The sequence below is a fragment of the Hetaerina americana genome, unplaced genomic scaffold (genome assembly GCF_022747635.1).
Source record: "Hetaerina americana unplaced genomic scaffold, ioHetAmer1.1.p SCAF_5, whole genome shotgun sequence".
Lineage (NCBI taxonomy): Eukaryota > Metazoa > Arthropoda > Insecta > Odonata > Calopterygidae > Hetaerina > Hetaerina americana.
This window is the reverse complement of record NW_027287095.1, coordinates 66,976,031-66,989,345: the sequence shown is the minus strand read 5'-3', so window position 1 is coordinate 66,989,345 and position 13,315 is coordinate 66,976,031. Positions and strand designations below refer to the sequence as shown.

Below are 13,315 nucleotides of genomic sequence, written 5' to 3'. Positions count from 1 at the left end.
ACATATCTTGTATTTCCATGAAAGTGTTTCTCATACTTCATCAGTTAATTCAATTCATTGAGCTGCATGTTTTTAATGCTCTGTTTCCTCTTAACCTTAAAGTGGTAATCAATTAGTTAGTATTTTACTACTGAGTGAAGGGTCCCAGTTTACAATCCATAGTGATATCTTTGAGCATTTTCAACTTAATCTAAGTGCTGCAATGCTATAAATATCACACCTCTGTTGGAAGCCATGTTTGTGATGCACGTGAAGACCTTGCTTCCTTGGCCTTCCCACATCCTTGCTGTGGGAAGGGGTTAGGGGACCAGTCATTAGAAATGAAGTATATGTACCTTTAGGCTTTATGGCCATTTAGCATCAATTTTTCAAATTCCTCTATAGTAAATATAATTCCCCCCAAGTTACACGTAGAATTCTCCTTCATCAAGAAAGGGTAATTATTAATTTTTCATGGCCTGCAACAGAAATGTTGCCATTCAAACTTCATCTTAATTTTGCATTGATGTTATGGGAAAATTATTATTTGGGATATTTTTTAATTTAATTAAACAAGGTAACTTTTGGTTACAAAATGAACTGTGAGCACCATTTGATCTAAAAATATAATCTGGAAAAACTGCATATACCTAGCCTCACTTGAGATTTTAATGAAACATAAATCAGTTCTACTGTATTCGTCTGAGTGTAGCTTCTATCTGCATAGATTCTCCATCCGATCTTCTTAAAATTCTGTTCTCAGCAAAATTAAAGGAAAAATCCAGATCATGTCCAATGAACATAGCCCGTCACTAAAATTTTTCCTTTTGAATAATAGAAAATAATTAATTCTTTTGCATATCATTGTAGGAAGGAAAACAATCTTTAAAATATTTTGAATACAGAAATATGTATTTGTTAGTAATAAGATTTTATAGATAACTAATCAATGAACAGCTATTACTTAACATTTTTATTAAATATTTGTAAAATAACACTTTTTATCAAGTGGAAAAGTGCTCTGACCAGTTATTCATTATGTTCAACTTCCACCACATCACGCCTTAAGCAACTCAATGTGACCTTATAGAGGTTTTGTAGACAAACAATCTGCACTCCACAAAGGCTTGGAACCAACTTCCACTGGCCTCCAGCCTTTCATGATACTCCCTTCCTTTGAACCCAGCCAGAGAAACTACTGTCCATCCATCTGTCTATCCAGGAAAAATGTCATACTGCTTTTTGGGCAGACTTTGTATGTTAATCCAAACTTATATAAGCATCCATTGTTCAATAATGCCAATTAGCTTTATCCATTTCCAATTACCAAGTACAACAAAACCTAACAGTATCCTGAGATGTAGTGAAAAAACAAGTGTGAATGGTTTTTGTCAACAGTCAATCAAGCTTTTGGCTATCATGGAATTTTTCAGCTAATGATATCAACTAAGTCCCATAAAGCTGTCAGGATTTCTTATACTCTTGACTTTGAAGAGGTGGTAGAAGGCATAGAAAGACTTGCATAAACCCACGCACCATGTGATCATTTTTTCCCAGACATTTAAAAAATGGGTAGAATGTCCAATGGGAATTCAAGTTCTTCTCTTCATTCTCTCTGCCCTTCTCTCTGCCCTTCTCTCTGCCCTTCTCCCTGCCCTTCTCCCTAGGCCCCAGTGTAGACAAGGTGGCCACTCCTCTGCCTTCCAAAGCCCTATTTATTTATTTTACGACTCTATTGAGGTGAGGTTGAGACTTCATTTTCCATTCTTCCTACCCTTACAGGCCCTGTAGTACATGGTGAGAGTGAAGGTAGGAGTGTTTTGTTTGTACCACATAAAGGTACCTAATTTTTTTACCAGTGGTACCAACCATACATGCAATGTGCTATATTTAATGAGTCATATTTATCTTTAACAATTACCTATTTGCTTTTAGTTCCTGCAAATTACAATTTCTTTCAATTCACATTTCTGCAAGATTTAAACTTGTCCCACATGCAAACACAAGAGAGGGTCTCATTTTAATGAGAAGCATTTTTTTCCTATTGCAATGTGTTTCTATATCATTATTAATTGGATAATGTTGTATAATGTCACTACTTTCTGAGCTGGTCATAGAACTTAAAAGCAGTTTCACAGAACATATGAGTTTAGTCTGCTAAATTTGTTGTAGCTGCTAAATGAACATATGCTCAAATTTAAGTCATTTATTATATGATTGCTAGGTTTGTTCTTTGTGTGAATTTACTATTTATTATATTTTCTTTCAAGGATCACAAACTATACTGGTGTGACTCTACAATGGATTTGATTGAAAGAATGAACTTTGATGGCTCAAATAGGGAGAAGCTTCTTCATCAAACACATTTGGAAAATCCTTATGCTCTAACAATCCACAATGACCGTATATTCTGGATAGACCTGTAAGCTCATATGACCTTTATTTTGGGTAGTATTTTCCATCTAGCCAAGTATGAGCTCACTTGTATGTTTTATCATTCACAGAACCCATTTATCTGGGAGCATCAAAGAAGCTCCACTCTCAAATTTATCGGACTTTAAAGTTTTAAGACGTGGACTGGGTGATTCTCTTAAAGATGTCCAGGCAAGTATAAGATGTTTGGTTTGGAAAACCCATGATAATTCATAGCATGCTTGTTTGACAGCCTCAATTTTTGTTTTTAGATATATTCAAAAGCCAGACAAATGGGAACCAACCCCTGTGCCATTTCTAATGGTGGATGTCAGGAATTGTGCCTCTTCAATGGGTCACATCCAGTGTGTGCTTGTGCCCATGGAAAAGTAGCCGCCAATGGGAAGAACTGTGAAGGTGACTCAGCCACCTCTAAGCATTCATTATCTCTAACTATTGATTTTGATATAAATGTTTTATTTCCATCTAAATACTTATATGTCGATTTTTTCTTGATTTACAGATTATGATGCCTTCTTAATGTATTCACGCGTAATGAGAATAGATAGTATTCATATGTTCAATGAAATGAATATGAATGCACCTTATCCAAGCATCCAGTCTAAGGAGTTCATGCGAAATGCAATTGGCCTGTCTTTTGATTACAGCACCAAACGAATATTTTACTCAGATATTCAGCGTGGGAGTATCACTAGTGTTTATTTTAATGGAACTGGGCACACTATCATTGTAGAAAGTAAGTTGTATTTGTTGCACCTGATGCAATGCACATTGATGGCTGAAGACACACGAGTGCCAAAATCTTTATGTTCACTTTCAATATATGTTCGAGAAGCAGTAATTAAAGAGAGTATCCTTAATAAAATATTTGTAGCTTTACAGTGAAAACATTTCAACAATAACTTTCATATGCATTTATCATTGAGAGAAAATCTTCAGTTTACCGGGCGTTGCAAATAAAATAAATGTTTAACTACACTAACATTTTCTCTCTAATTATTTTTTTAGTTTTTATCTCTTTCTTCAAAATCAAATTAATAACTTGCATGTGTTTTCTAATTTCAGAGAAAGGATCAGTGGAAGGTCTTGCCTTTGAATCAATAAGTAGAGTCCTCTATTGGACTTGCAATAATGATGCCTCTATAAGCAGTATACCTGTTGATAATGGAACAGAAGCAAGTGTCAAAACCATTATCAAATTAGGCACTAATGATAAACCACGAGGCATTGCTGTTGATGGATGTCAGTCGTAAGTATCTAATGCAACATTGAAACTGTGGTCATTGAGGGAAAGAGCCATAAAGCCTGCCTCTAGCCTGAAAGTGTTTTCAGTTATGCTGCATACATGAATGTGATAAAGGTTTTAATGTTTGATCTTTGTTTGTTCATTTTGTATTTTGTCTTTCTTTTGCTTAGGAGGATATATTGGACCAACTGGAATTCTCACAATCCTTCTGTTCAGCGAGCTAAGTGTGATGGAAGCAATATAGAGTCTATTATAACTACAGAAATAAGGATGCCAAATGCATTGGCTTTGGACCACAAAACACAGAAAATTTATTGGGGTGATGCAAGGCTAGACAAGATAGAGCGTGCTGAATATGATGGTACAAATCGAGTGGTGAGAGAATTTTTCATCTGATTGAACTTCCATGTTCAGCATTAATGCACCCTTAGGTGCCCTCACTGTCAATGAAACATTATACCTCTCCCATTCACCCCTCCTAAAATACTTAAAAGACCATCCATTAATAAAGGTCAAACCATCATAGACAAACACCCCCAAAATTAAATGTAGAACACAATTTGTTCGTTTTTTTCTACTGCTATGTCTAAGAACATTGGAGTGTTACATTGTGTTCTTCATTTAATTAATATGAACTTTGACAAATTTGAGCCAGTAACCTTCCAATACATACCCTCCCCCTCCCCTAGACCACTAATAGATTGCTGCACCTAAACTCATCTTACCCCCTCTACCCTACTCTCCCCTACCTTACCCCTCTCCTCTCCCTTACTCCCCTCTTGTAGCCAGACCATATAAGTTGAAAAAATGTTGATGTTTTTTACCTGATGATGATGCGCAGCATCGAAACTATGGTTGTGAAATATCAAATCTTTATTGTGGAAGTGTAAAGTTTCTTTTTTACCTTCAATTTGCCTCAGCAGATTTAAAATGAGAGATAATCCTCATGAATCTTACATCCCACTACCTAAAACATCAGCTCACTCCAGACTAAGCGAACTGTATTTATATGCATGATGCAGAATTGGCGACTTGTGATTTGATTTAATGGGCTAAGCATTGAAGAGACAACAAAGTTATCTCTGCAAAGACTTATTTATTAAATTTTTTTGTTTCAATGAGATCAGTCTTTCTTTGTAGATGTTCACTTGGAATTCATTTTTTGTATTCCTTGTTCTAACCTATGAAAAAATGTCATTTTGATAATAGACGTGAACTAGAAAAGTAAAGTCATAGTTTTTAGCCATTATATTTCTGTAGCTTTAAACACCATTGCAATGAGAAATCCTCTTTGAAGTCAAGCATCCTTGCTGGTTACACCTGATTTTCTGATGCTGAGTAATGGGGAAAAAGTGTTCATAGTTAATGAGAAAATTACAGTATGTTAAATTGTTTTAATCATGCCTGTCTCGAAATGCTATTGTCTGTTTATTTTGACCAATTTGCAGGACCAAGTGAGATATAAACTAGCCAAGTACCGTTCATTTCGGTTGCATCGTTGTCATTCGTATTCTTCATTATTGGACAAAGATATTTGAATCATAAGTACTAAGTAGAGTGTTTCATTTCATTGATGTGGTGACTTAATGAATTATATTCTGTGTTAAAAATTAAAATATTTGAGACATTGCCTTAGTTATGATAACTTAAATAGCCAGTTATTGGAGTCTGAGGGACCCAGTGGGGTAGGTGGTAACTATTAGTGCCTGGCCCGGTGGTACATAAAGATGCATGGTTGTATAGATAATAAAATTAATCAGTTTGAGTGAATGTTTTCCCAATCGACTAGTGTGACTGACAAAGGGATCTATGTACTTTCGTTGAATGCCCCTCATGCAAAGTTTTTCTAAAGGCTTTCCTCCAGTTTCTTGGATATAATTTTTAATGGTCAAAAAGGCCAAAAATCAAACAAAATGAGATATAAGAGTTTTTGTTGAGGAAGTAAGAGTTATGTTTTAGACAAAGAAATCCCCAGTTTTTGCTCATGTTGGAATGAGGACAGTTGTATTTTGTATACCATTTCTTACAAAATTATTAATCATTACATTTTGTCTATTTACAACCACTTAATCTTGCAAATACTTGGAAAAGTGATTTTCATTGTCCCATGGTTCGGGACAATATTTTCCCCTAAAGATGAGAATTGCTCATTAAATGAAGAACACAATGTATATTTCCACTGTTCTTTATTTTCATGCTTGTAAAAATTGTCGAAATACACATTGTGTTCTTAATTTAATGAACATGAACTTCTACAAAGTTGAGCCTGAAACAAATGAATATGTAAGAATTGCTCATTGTAATTGGATTTAAATGCTATAGAATTTCGAGGAAAACAAAATTGGAGCAACATGATTTTCGTAAATACAAATTTAGAAAAGGAATATAGAGCTTAAGTATAAAGTTCAACCTTGGATGATGTACAAACTATGTAATCAATCCACTGATAAATGGTAATTCCCTCTGTCTATCAAAAAATTAGAATATGGAGTTCAATATGAGAATTTGACCTTGTTTGTCATGTAGCATGATTCCACTGTAGACACAGATTTCATTGAATGTAACTAGAATGCTATCTATTTGAGAGTTTAACTGTATTATATATTATTTTATTTCTGGCAGAGATAAGTGACTGGCATTTAGGATAAGTCTCCATGTAAATTTTTAAAACTTATTGAGACCTATTTGTGGAGTTCAAGAAATGATATAATACAGTAAAGTTGATTATGACCACAGTGTTGGTGGTGATGTTTTTTTTATTAAACATGTTACTGATTTTTTTTGTTTGATGAATGTTTTTAATTTCTGTGCAATTTACACGGCAATATCCTATTTTTAATTCTACTATTTTTCAGGTTCTTACAAAAGTATCTCCACAACATCCATTTGATATAGCTGTGTATGGTGAATTCATATTTTGGACTGACTGGGTGCTGCATGCTGTAATCAGAGCAAATAAATTCACTGGTGAAGATGTGGTTTGGCTGAGAAAAGAAATAGCACGTCCAATGGGAATAGTTGCTGTTGCCAATGACACTGATCACTGTTAGTTGATTTTAAACTATGTTTTCCATTAGATTATTTTTTGTTTTATGTTATCATTTGAGTCATTATAAGATCTAAAATATAATGGTATAATATAATTCATTACACTCTAGACAAAAGTCCCTGAAGGCATGGAAGTTGCACCTTCAGCATGTGCTAAGGAAGAGGAAAGCTGTCTATTTAACATTAGTATTTCACTATGTGTCTTCTGTTTTATTTTTACCCTTGGGATATACTAAGAAAATCATGAGGATATGAATCAGAATTTAACAGTGACCATTATTTCTTACTTCCTTATCATCTTCAATGTACACGTATGTCAAACTATAATGAGGTCTTGATTTTGTGTTATCATTCTATGGTATTTCTCCCATTGAGTAAAATTTTCATCTGGTTTATATTTGAATTTTTTTAATGACTAGTATGAGCATTGAAAATTCCTAGAAATATAATTGAACTTTATCAAAACAGTTTAAGCAGCATAAAGTTTTTTCTTAAATAATTATTGGTTCATGATAAAGGGTTCTCGCTTAAAGATGTTTTAAGTATGTAATCCACACCTCTGGAACATTATTTTCCATTACTTTCCTAGTTGTAAATTGATGTTTCATCAGATTTTGATTAAATTTTGCTAAAGTGGTGTTTGGTATAAATGTTTGTAGCACTTAGACAAATAAATTCATATAGGCTTTTCCTAGATAAATCTTGGGTGCTAAAAATCTTTAGCATATTACTTATTGTTTAAGTGGGGTTATCATATGTATGTACTCATAACCACATCTCTGAAAATATGGTGATCTTTTGATTATAATTACATGAATGCCCATTAATTTTAGAATAGTTTTTATGGCATACAGCTGCTCTACCTCTCCATAAATCATTAAGGCATCATCAAATCTTTCTTTAATCTTCAGGTTCTGGGAATCCATGCCTTATAAACAATGGAGGATGTGAAGATATATGTGGATTGGATGCTATGGGATCTGTTGTCTGCTCCTGTTTCTCTGGCCGTCAATTTGTCATCACTGGAGACTCAACTGGCCCTAAGTGTGCTGGAAAACCTGCGAATTGCTCAGATGAAGCGTTTCACTGTTATGGTGGAGGCTGCATTCCTTATTCATTTTCCTGTGATGGCATCCCACATTGTTATGACTCCTCTGATGAAGATCCTACCTTTTGCGGTAATATTAATTGAAAAATATTTCTGCTTATTCCCTACTTAGTGAATCTAATAAACAATCAGCTGCTAATATTTTAAGATTTCAATAAGGAAAAAAATATCATTTAAATGTTTTCGTACTGTTGCACATTCAAAATTTCATTCTCTAATATGGCAATCATTTGAGGGAATAAAGTAATTGTACTATTAATATGCTATCATTCTGTAATTTTTTGTGAAAATTTATATCTGCTTATTTTAAATTTTCAGTTAACAGAACCTGTAAGGCAGGCTATTTTCTCTGCAAAAATAACAAATGCATCCCCGAGAACCAAACATGTGATCAGGTGAATAACTGTGGTGATGGAAGTGATGAAGTTAATTGCTCATGTTCAGCAGATTATTTCAGGTGTGGTGAAGGAGTCACCAAGACAAATGGCCATTCACACCCTGGGGCATGCATCCCTCTCCATTTTAGATGTGACCATGATCCTGATTGTCCTGATGTTAGTGATGAGATTGGCTGTCGTAAGTTTTTCCCAAGGACTTCATAATTTTACCATTTCATTTTTAACCTGCCAAGTTGGAGTTATCAATTAGGCTGTTTTTTATTTGATGTAAATTATTTTATGTTCCCTCCAACATGGATTCCATCATTAATAAAACTTAAAATTGTGAAAGTTAAATACGTTAACTATAGACAAGAATGCATGCCATTCATAATTTCTTAAATGCTGAAATGTTTTATTGTAACATGACATGAACTACAAGTTTGGTGAAGTTGTATTCGATCCACAATAACTTTTGCTGTTTGAAGTTTACATCCAATTGGCTTTGAAAAATTTGATTTATCAAGTTGAAAATGCCAGCATAAGAAAAGTTTGCTAATTGCAAGACAAGCTATGTCAGCTTATACTTTGCCCCCCCCCCCCCCCTCAGCTCCCCAAAATATCCCGTTAATGCATGTCATAAATTTAGAACATGCATGTTTTCCAAGTTTTTCCTTAGCCACCAAGTGGTCATTTTGCCATTTAACTAATAAATTCAAATAGTCATTATATGTGTGCCAAGTTAATCACTTGGAAATGAAGATTCATTTTCATCCTGAGCATTTAAGAAAACCTATTTAATTGAACCTGCGAATACTCCATTCCCATGAAATTCTTCCTAAATAGGATTTGATACAATAGATATACTATACTTTTATTATGCAATTTTAAAATGTGAATGTGTATAATTATTAACTACATTTTTGTTTGTTTCAGCTCCTAAAAATTGCTCAGATAATCTGCTACAAGTAAAATCTTATGACCTTTTGGTGAAATGTGAGTTTACTAATACCTGTATCCATGCATCATGGGTGTGTGATGGAGAAAATGACTGTTGGGATAATTCTGATGAATTAAACTGCCCAAGTCATCAAAGTAAGTATCCTCTCATATTTTTTGTCACACCAGGATTATTTCTTTCGGTAATATGAAAACCTAGACGTACTTGAGAAGTTGATTAAAGGGCAGAATATTTTGTTCTCATTTTATAATGATAATGGTGTCGTAGGGGCCGAGACGGCCTGGGGAGCTTTGAAATCATACCAGTGGATCAGTGGCGAAAGAGACATTTATTAACCCTCAGTTCCCATGGATTGGCATTGCCATCGTACTCACTTGTAGCGCGAGAGAGAGAGAGCGAGAGACTGGTACGCTGGGATGCACGAGCGGGCGGCGGTGGGCGCTGGGGAGAGTCGGCAGACGCGGTCACGGCAAGCGTATCCAAGTCATCTGTCGAGGTGCAGTGGGGTCTGGAGAGAGTCGGCAGACGCGGTCACGGCAAGCGTATCCTAGTCGTCTGTCGAGGGGCCTTCGGATCGTCTTGCACGCAGTCACGGCGAGCGTAACTAAATCGTACAAGACGCGGTCACGGCAAGCGTAACCCGGCGAATCCTGGTGACCGCGGCAGTGCGTCCGTTTAAGTATGATTTTCGGGCCGACCCTTGCCCTCCGCCGTGCGCCATCCTGGTCCATTCTGCACGGGACCTCCCCCGCCACCCGTGTGCGTCAGAGCGGCCATTGCCCCCTTATCTGCGCTAGTCATACCCCCGCTCTTCCTGGTATTGAAGACTGAATGAGTAGGCGCGGGTGGGTATCGGAATATCGAGGGGGTGTCTAGCATCCCCTCGACAAGGGCCCTCTACGTTGTTGCGGTAACTAATTAAAGATTAAATTAATGTAACATGGGACTTGGAATTGTCTTAATTTAATGGAAAATGAACCTCATAGTGTAAAGGGTTTTTAATTGTAAAAATGTTAAACAATAGAATGTAGTAGAATTTTGATTAAACATACTATTGTAATTCTATGAAAAATCAATTTATTATTTTCCCACTTACATTTTTTATCCCTTCATGCCTGGGTTCCATCTGTTTGTCAACGATTTTCCATTGTCTGAAACTTATCCTAAATATTATACAGTTCCAGGCATTATCAACATATGAAATATATAAGTTCTTCCCTGGAATGAATTTTCATCATAATAGAGAGAGACAATCTTTGATATAATTATATTAAGTAAAATAATGATTCTAATCAACCGGAAAAGTTTTATTATTTGTTTACTAAAGATAGTATTGTAGAGATAATTTTGCGACATAGATGCATAGGGTATCTCTACATGTTTAAACCAAAAAAAAACATTTCCATTGATTTAAGCTTACCTTTTTTATAATCACATTAAAACTTCTAATAAGTCACCCAATTTATAACACACTAGTTATTCTTCCACGCGATGGCTCTGAACTATTTCCAATAAAAGTTGGCTTTTTAATCCTATTGAGTGTAAAATGTTTACTACCAAAGAACAATGACAAGAAATTGTTAAAGTTAAAGAAATATCAATGCACACTTGAATATTTCAAAAAGACAATGGTAGGTTTTTCAAAGGTCTGACTGTGGTTTCTGAATTGTTGTGCTTGAAGTTTGCAATATACTCAACAGTTATCATGAAAAAATTTAATTTGTTAACTTCCATTGTTAAAGAATCACACAGGCTTAATGACATTGATAAAGGTTTTAGATGCTTATTGTTGGTTGGCTATAGTTACAGAGAATAAATAAACTTTGTATTATGTTCTCAATTAACTTTATTGTACTAAACTTTATTACACGTACAAATTTTCACCACATAGAGCCTGAAACCATTGAATTTTAATGCTAGGTTCCTTGCAGAAGGCACATAGAATTCAAAAAGTGCTAACATAAGTTTTGAAAATTGGTATATTTATGCTGTTTGTTTACTTAGAACAATTTTGTGATATAGTGAAATTTATTATAAATGTTTGCCAATCCGACCCATCTCTTAAATTTGACTTTCACAACAGGTACTGAATCTACGGAGTGTCCTTCATCAAAATTTCAGTGCAGCAATGGTCAGTGTATATCCATGAGTTGGAGATGTGATCGTGATAATGATTGTGAGGATGATGATGAAGAACATGGTCTCCTTAGTTCTGATGAAAGGGATTGTGGTTTGTATTTTCAATCTGCTTTTTATATTTTGCATGCAACCTTCAAACTTTTCATAGGGAAACTGAATTTTGTTTGGTAGTCTCCTAGTTTTGTAATCTATCATTCTGGTTGATATGAAAGGGTGACTCGTTGTCTAAATGTTTTATAACTTTAGCATACATATCGTGTGTCTTTGGGTTGATTATTGGGAGGTACATACAATAAATGAGATTAACCTTGTTAAACGAGAAATTATGATGGCAGTGGAAAAAAGTATGAAAGAACAGGAAAATCCTCCACTTAAATCTTTTAGCAAAAATATCTAATTTTATTATTTATTGGTGATATATTCTGTTTATTTCTGCCTGTTTCTCCAAAATAATGTAAATAATTTAAAATATTTTGAGTCATAAAAATTTGGTAGATAGCTTTAAAAAAATCAAATATTGCATTCCAATAAGCACTGAGATTTGTTTTATACTAAAGTAAAAGTAACTGAATTGTCATTTAAAAATGCATTTTATTAAGACAATTGGCTAAATATTCAAGGATATAGTATAGTAGTAACACATGTCTATTTTGTTAATTATAGTGGAAACGTGATATTCACAATCCCTTAATAATTACTTGAAAAATCTAGATTCATTAATTACCAATTGTCTTTCACTAATCATGAATTAGCTGTAATATGATTTTCAGGATGGTATAACCATCCCCATAGATATTTTTTATGATAGATGAAAGGTTATTAACCTGCCACTAGTAGAAATGATTTATATTAATTTTGATTGAAATTTGTTGTTATATATTTTTAAATTAAATCATTTTAATAAAATTTTGTGATTTTATGCCCAAGTGTTCGATGATTGTGAATTGGAATGTTGTTTTTATTTTCCAGAATATACATGCTCATCTGACCAATTCAGCTGTCAAAATTCTGAATGCATTCCCATGACTTGGGAATGTGATGGAACTCCTGACTGTAATGATGCATCAGATGAACTGCTTCACTGTCGTAAGTATCCAACTCGTAGGGATTAAAACATTTAATTCAGTCACTATTTAACTCAATCTATTCACTCATTGACGGCCTTAGTGGCAGTGGAGTTTTTTGAAATTTTTGCTCGTAATGTGAATCTCTCACAAAGCACTTGCTATGCGATGTGCTCAGTAAGTGAGGTTCCATGGTAATAATGTCATTGAAAATTTCAATAATTTCAAGTGTTTCCACAGTCAACATGCTATTGTTGGTAGTCTTCATGTTGAACTAGCAAAGATCCTTCAAATTTGGCATGAATAAAAATTCACTGTTCAATGGCATCAATAGCTATCCTTGAACGAAATAGACTGTTAACAATCAGCATTTCTGGTCCCATAACCTTTCGTGGAAAACTGGAAGCGGCATATGATATATTTTATATTATTTGAACCAAGGAAATCATGGTGCCGAGTCAAATAACAATTTCATTGTGCTAATTTAATTAGGGAACTGGAACAATAAGAGATCCAGAGCATGACTACAAGAAAGCAAATCAAAAAATTTAGAAAAATAAACGCACAACATGAGAAATGTCATTGCGTTTTTATTATATTACGGTCACATGTATATACTTACTGCTTCCTATACACTTACTGTTTTGTTGCATCTTTCTTAATTTAACCGCAGGCATGTGGTCACTGATCTCTCTTTTCTGCCCTTAATTTGTTTGTTTTTTTTTTGCTTTTACAATCCTTCATTTGATTGTGTCTTAAATTGTCCAATTCATATGCATATTTTTCTTGAATTCTATATTTAGCTCCATAACTCTTTAATAATTTCTACTCGTATATCCAAGCTGTTCAGGTACTTGATTTTTAAAAGCAACAGTTTAAAGTTTAGAACTTGACATAATATTATTATTACGGACAATGTTAATCAAAAAACCCAAATTTAGTCAATATTTTGCCCCTAAG

The 13,315-nt window shown here is 34.3% G+C and overlaps 1 protein-coding gene across 1 annotated transcript in view; it reads left to right on the top strand.

Moving 5' to 3' along the window:
* LRP1 (LDL receptor protein 1) overlaps positions 1 to 13,315 on the top strand; it is a 206,232-nt gene that overhangs the window by 139,632 nt on the left and 53,285 nt on the right. Inside the window, exons 34-45 of the mRNA XM_071592477.1 lie at positions 2,250 to 2,401; positions 2,484 to 2,583; positions 2,664 to 2,808; positions 2,915 to 3,148; positions 3,478 to 3,661; positions 3,829 to 4,033; positions 6,514 to 6,703; positions 7,618 to 7,884; positions 8,133 to 8,390; positions 9,128 to 9,286; positions 11,236 to 11,382; positions 12,261 to 12,377. Of these exons, the coding sequence (XP_071448578.1) occupies positions 2,250 to 2,401; positions 2,484 to 2,583; positions 2,664 to 2,808; positions 2,915 to 3,148; positions 3,478 to 3,661; positions 3,829 to 4,033; positions 6,514 to 6,703; positions 7,618 to 7,884; positions 8,133 to 8,390; positions 9,128 to 9,286; positions 11,236 to 11,382; positions 12,261 to 12,377 (2,158 nt within the window). The remainder of the gene's footprint in view (positions 1 to 2,249; positions 2,402 to 2,483; positions 2,584 to 2,663; positions 2,809 to 2,914; positions 3,149 to 3,477; positions 3,662 to 3,828; positions 4,034 to 6,513; positions 6,704 to 7,617; positions 7,885 to 8,132; positions 8,391 to 9,127; positions 9,287 to 11,235; positions 11,383 to 12,260; positions 12,378 to 13,315) is intronic.